This window comes from Danio rerio, chromosome 11 (assembly GCF_052040795.2).
Source record: "Danio rerio strain M-AB ecotype USA chromosome 11, GRCz13ab, whole genome shotgun sequence".
Taxonomy (NCBI): domain Eukaryota; kingdom Metazoa; phylum Chordata; class Actinopteri; order Cypriniformes; family Danionidae; genus Danio; species Danio rerio.
Genome location: NC_141031.1, coordinates 45,151,501 through 45,157,500, shown reverse-complemented (window position 1 = coordinate 45,157,500; position 6,000 = coordinate 45,151,501). Strand labels below are relative to the sequence as shown.

The 6,000-nt window shown below is 32.9% G+C and overlaps 1 protein-coding gene across 3 annotated transcripts in view; it reads left to right on the top strand.

Annotated features, from left to right (window-relative positions):
- Positions 1-6,000, top strand: part of flnba (filamin B a) — a 167,357-nt gene that overhangs the window by 117,342 nt on the left and 44,015 nt on the right. For all 3 annotated transcript variants that reach the window (XR_015501726.1, NM_001440724.1, NM_001440723.1), the window contains 4 exon segments: positions 371-494; positions 581-734; positions 2,754-2,943; positions 3,128-3,375. Coding sequence is in view for 2 of the 3 variants with exons in the window: in NM_001440724.1 (NP_001427653.1) it covers positions 371-494; positions 581-734; positions 2,754-2,943; positions 3,128-3,375 (716 nt within the window). In the remaining variant the exon portion in view is untranslated.

The window sequence follows — 6,000 nt, the reverse complement described above, 5'->3', positions numbered from 1 at the left end:
GAAACCTCTTTGCTACTAAATGCGTTGCATTGTCATTCTCACAGTCTTGCTTGTTTGGTTTAGCATGAGCCATAGCTATTATTGTATGGAAATATGGTTATTTTGCTTTTATTTGATATTTAGCAAAGTGTCACCATGAAAAAATGTAGAATTTTTATCAATTATTAACGTTGAAAATATTGTATCACTTAAGTATTCATTGGTTTGTGTTTATTAATTGCATATTTATTAATATAATACATATGCTGAATATGCGGTTCATTCTGTATCTGATGAATAAAGGGACGAAACCGAAGGGAAATTAATAATGAATAAATATTATTATTTTTATTATTATTATTATTATTATTATTGTTGTCGTTATTTGCAGGTTTGGCTGAACCTGTGGAGGTCTCAGACAATGGAGACGGCACACACACCGTGTCCTACACCCCGTCTATCGAGGGCCCTTATTCAGTGTCCATCAAATACGCCGATGAAGAAGTTCCCCGCAGGTACTGTATGTTTATTATGCTGCGATTACTCCTGCTATCAAACTGATCTGTCTCTTAGTTAACCTTTAAACCATGTGTCTGTTCAGCCCGATGAAGCTGCGTGTTCTGCCCACTCACGATGCCAGTAAGGTTCGTGCCAGCGGGCCGGGTTTGACCACAGGACTTTCCGCCAGTTTCCCAGTGGAGTTCACCATCGATGCTAAAGATGCGGGAGAAGGACAGCTGTCTGTGCACATCACCGTGAGTCTTCACAATATCACTGACTGAATGAAATACAGGCATGGGGAACATTTAGGGCTAATTGTTAACCCCTGGGGTCTGAGGGGTTTTTGGGGTACTGCAGAAGTGTTGCAGTTCTCAGTTTGTTATAAATATATTTATTTAATGTATGTTTTTATAATAATTATTACATGTATTATATTTCATAACTTTGGATTTATTTATCATTATATATTCAAAATGATTGATTAAAGTACACTTTAAAAGTTTTAGATTTAATATATTTAATGTAATCATTCATTTAAAATCTAAATTCATAAACTTACTCATTTTTTTTTTTAGATTATTATATGAACTTTTACAAGGACTTGATGTTGAATGTTTTTAATTTGCACACATACTGTAAAATCACACTTGGATTGAGTTTCTGAGAAGATGAGTAATGATCTGCAAGTTTCACGTTGCATCATATTGGGTCATTCATCTTTCACAGTGTGTTATTTTACTGGCTCAGTGATCCAGGATTAGATCCGATTTTTCCATTCAGACGAGCGTTTCGATCTCCAAACACACACTGAAGCATTTGGCCAGGCCTGCAGTGAAATAAATGAAGGGTTTTCTGTATGAAAGCCAAAATACAGCAGGAAATCCAGAGGGAAACTGCAGCTCTTCCTCTTCCATTACTCTTAATCTGGGTCATTTCTAGAGAGTATAAAGCAGAGCTGCATGATACTGGGATAATTTGCCATGCTGTTGTGAGATAACGTTATTTCTTACGATATAACTGACTTGCAAAACAATATTTTATTAATTATATTATAAATGTTATTATTTTATCTATCTATCTATATATATATATATATATATATATATATATATATATATATTATTTTTATAAACAAATATCTAATAAATAAATAAACCAATTAAATAAATGAATAAATAAATAAATAAATAAATAAATAAATAAATACACTAAATAAATTATCACAAAAATAAATACAATAAAATAGATAAATAAGTAAATAAATAAATAAACACTAAATAAATAAACATTAAATAAATTAATAAATAAACACACTAAATAAATAAATAAATAAATGTACAAACACTAAATAAATAAACACTAAATTAATAATGCACTAAATAAATGAATTAATAAACACTGAATAAATAAATATATAAACACTAAATAAATAAGTACACTAAATTAATAAATAAACACAAAATAAAACATGCACTAAATAAATAAATAAATAAATAAATAAACACTAAATAAATAAACACTAAATAAAACATGCAGCAAATAAATGAATTAATAAACACACTAAATAAATAAAAATATAAACACTAAATAAATAAACAGTATATAAAAATGCACTAAAACATAAATAAACACACAAAAAATAATACACTCAATAAATAAGTAAATAAATAAACACTAAATAAATGAACAAACACATTAAAGAAATAAATATAAAGACACTAAATAAATAAATAAATAAACACTAAATAAATGAATAAATAAAAAATAAATAAATACACTAAATAAATAAATAAACACTAAATAAAAAAATGCACTAAATAAATGAATAAATAAACACACTACATAAATAAATATATAAACGCTAAATGAATAACTTAATACATTAACACTGCACTAAGTAAAAAAATAAATGCAATAAATAAATAAATGCTAAATAATATTTATTTAAAATTCTAAATAAACTAAAAACTAATTTATTGGGCGGCCAGGATGGTAAGGACTAATGGAGCCAGGACAGCGGGGTTACATCCCTACTCTTTACGATAAGTGCCATGGAATTTATTTACTGTATAAATGAATACACTAAATAAATAAACTAAATAAATGAATTAATAAATACCCTAAATAAATAAATGAATAAATAAATACACTAAATTAATAAATACATTTATTATTATCAAAGAAATAAATACAGTAAACAATAACTGAATAATACCTGAACAAATAAATATAATTAAACAAAATTAATCAGTGTGCTTTATCATGTGTTTCAGGATCAAGATGGTAAACTTAAGAAAGCCAACATTCAGGACAACAGAGACGGGACCTACAGAGTGTCTTATGTACCGGATAAAGTGGGTCGATACACTATTGTGATCAAATATGGCGGAGACGAGATCCCGACATCTCCATATCGAGTCAGAGCCACGACTTCAGGAGATGCCAGCAAGTGTACAGTCAGCGGTGAGACACACTTACTGTCTGCTTATTAAACATGAACTCGTGTGTGTCTTGCAGCTGTGATGTGATGCAGCAGTTGCAGTTGTGATGCATGCAGCTTTTTACACACAAAATAAACAGGAGGTCTAATAATTCAGGAGGGCTGATAATTCGGTCTTTAACTGTATTGTATGTTTGTGTCCTGAAGGACCAGGCATCGGGCCCACCATCGGTATCGGGCAGGAGGTGGGCTTCATGGTGAACACTAAAGGTGCAGGAAAGGGGAATCTCTGCTGTGTGGTGCTCACTCCGGACGGCAGCGAGGTGGAGGCAGACGTCATCCAGAATGAGGACGGCACATTCGACATCTTCTACACCGCACACAAACCCGGGACATACGTCATCTACGTGCGCTTCGGTGGAGAAAACATTCCCAAGAGCCCCTTCAAAGTCATGGTGAGGGAAAAACTAGTTCACAAAACAAATAGTTAACCCAAACTGTTGTGCAAGGGGGGAATTTGGACCTTCAATTTTTTTGTTGTACAATTCAGATTGAAACATAAAATTGAAACAAAAAATAGCCTACAATAACATAAAGACAAATAAAACATACAATACATAATGCCAAATATATGTATATATATATATATATATATATGTATGTATATATATATGTACGTGTGTGTGTGTGTGTGTGTGTGTGTGTGTGTGTGTGTGTGTGTGTATATGTATGTATGTATGTATGTATATAAATATATATGTATGTGTGTGTGTGTGTGTATATAAAGTCAGAATTATTGTGTGTATGTATACATATATATATATATATATATATATATATATATATATATATATATACATATATATACATATATATGTGTGTATATATATATATATATATATATATATATATATATATATATATATATATATATATATATATATATATATATATATATATATATATATATATATATATATATATACACATACACACACACACACACAGTTGAAGTCAGCAATATTAGCCCCCTTTGCATTTTTTTTGTTCTTTTTTAAATATTTCCCAAATGATGTTTAACAGAGGAAGGAAATTTTCACAGTATGTCTGATAATATTTTTTTCTTCTGGAGAAAGTTTTATTTGTTTTATTTCGGCTAGAACAAAAGCAGTTTTTAATTTTTTAAACACCATTTTAGGGACAATATTATTAGCCCCTTTAATCTATATTTTTTCGATAGTCTACAGAACAAACCATCATTATACTATAAGTTGCCTAATTAACCTAGTTAAGCCTTTAAATGTCTCTTTAAGCTGTATAGAAGTGTCTTAAAAATATCAAGTCAAATATTATTTACTGTCATCATGAAAAAGATAAAAGAAATCAGCTATTAGAGATGAGTTATTTAAACTATTATGTCTAGAAATGTGCTGAAAAAAATCGTCTCTCCGTTAAACAGAAATTGGGGGAAAAAAATAAACAAGCGGTCTAATAATTCAAGGGGGCTAATAATTCTGACTTCAACTGTATGCATGTATATATGTATATATATTAGAGGTGTAACGGTTCACAAAAATCAAGATTCGGTTCGATAGGATACAGTGGTGTCACTGTTCGGTATGTTTTCGATACAGCAAAAGAAGAAAAAAGCCAGAGGATTTCTCTGATTTAAATTTTTTTATGTATTAAAACTAACATCATAAAAGTATGATCCTGTTTTTTTTCTTTTACTTAAAACAGTGATATAATCATAATTCCTTGGTTTCTGCTTAGCAGCAAACAAAACAAATCCTTCTTTATACTCAAAACCAAAAAGCTGCTTATAAAAAAATTATATAATATTGTAGAAATTAAACAAATAAAAAGAAAAGAACAGTTTAGTTTTTATATGGAACTCGGTTTCAAACAACTAAGTGTTTTTTTTATTGTCAGAAAGATGAGTGTCCACCTTTTCCTCAGACAGCACAGATCTGCTTGATTTGATCACCTGCCATTTCAGTGGATCTGAAAGCAGGAATGATCTGACTGCAATGGGCTTTTGAAGGAATAATGTAAAGGGGCTCTATTACATTTAACATTTTCTTAAAACCCGACATTTCCACTATTGATTAAGATCTCTCAGATGTTTTTTATTTCCACCACTCTCTTGTTAGTGGTGATGGTGCACGACGTATTTGAAGAGCGGTGTGGGCGTGTGCGTGCGATCTACCTGAGCGGCGGGGGTGGGTTGTACCCAATGAACCTGAAGAGCTGGGAGGGATGCGGTGGAGAGGGGGGGTGCGACGTATTTAAGGACCAGGGTGGAGACGCGCAATTTCCAGAAGATTATCATTCGTTTGTGGGCATCCCGTAGTCTCCTGAAGCTTCCGGGAGACTTGAGATGTCTGGGATTACATTAACGTTACTCGCCAATTTGCGAGCTAGTGTAGCACGTGGCATGCCTGACTGGAGTAGTGTTTGGAGGTTAGCTCTTTTGTGTCGGGGGTCCAGGGTTGCTGGGCCAACGGGGGCAGAGCCAGCACGAGCAGCCAGGCTGACACAGAAGCTAACAAGATTGCAAATGAGTGCATGCTTTAATAAAGTGATATTCTAAGTTCAAAAGCGATGCTCTACTGTTTAACATGACAGCGGGGAAGGCAGCATGTTGTCTGCCACGTCATTTGGGATGCCATGTTGAGTGTTGTTGCACTGTAAACATTATATTTGGTACTTATTCCCTTTATCTTTGTGTGTGTGTGTGTGTGTGTGTGTGTGTGTGTGTGTGTGTGTGTGTGTGTGTGTGTGTGTGTATTAGGCTTGGGCGGTGTCCAAATTTTGAGACCGTCAAACCGCCTCCATATTTTACCCCGGTATCCGGTATTACCGGCGTAATAAAAAAAATTATGACGTAAGGCTCAGACAGCGTCACCAAACTGTTGGCTTGAGGCTAAACCATTCAGAAACTGAATACCTTCTATGCGACCTTAGGCAGAGAGAGAGAGAGAGAGAGAGAGAGAGAGAGAGAGAGAGAGAGAGAGAGAGAGAGAGAGAGAGAGAGAGAGACAGAGACAGAGACAGAGACAGACAGACAGACAGACAGA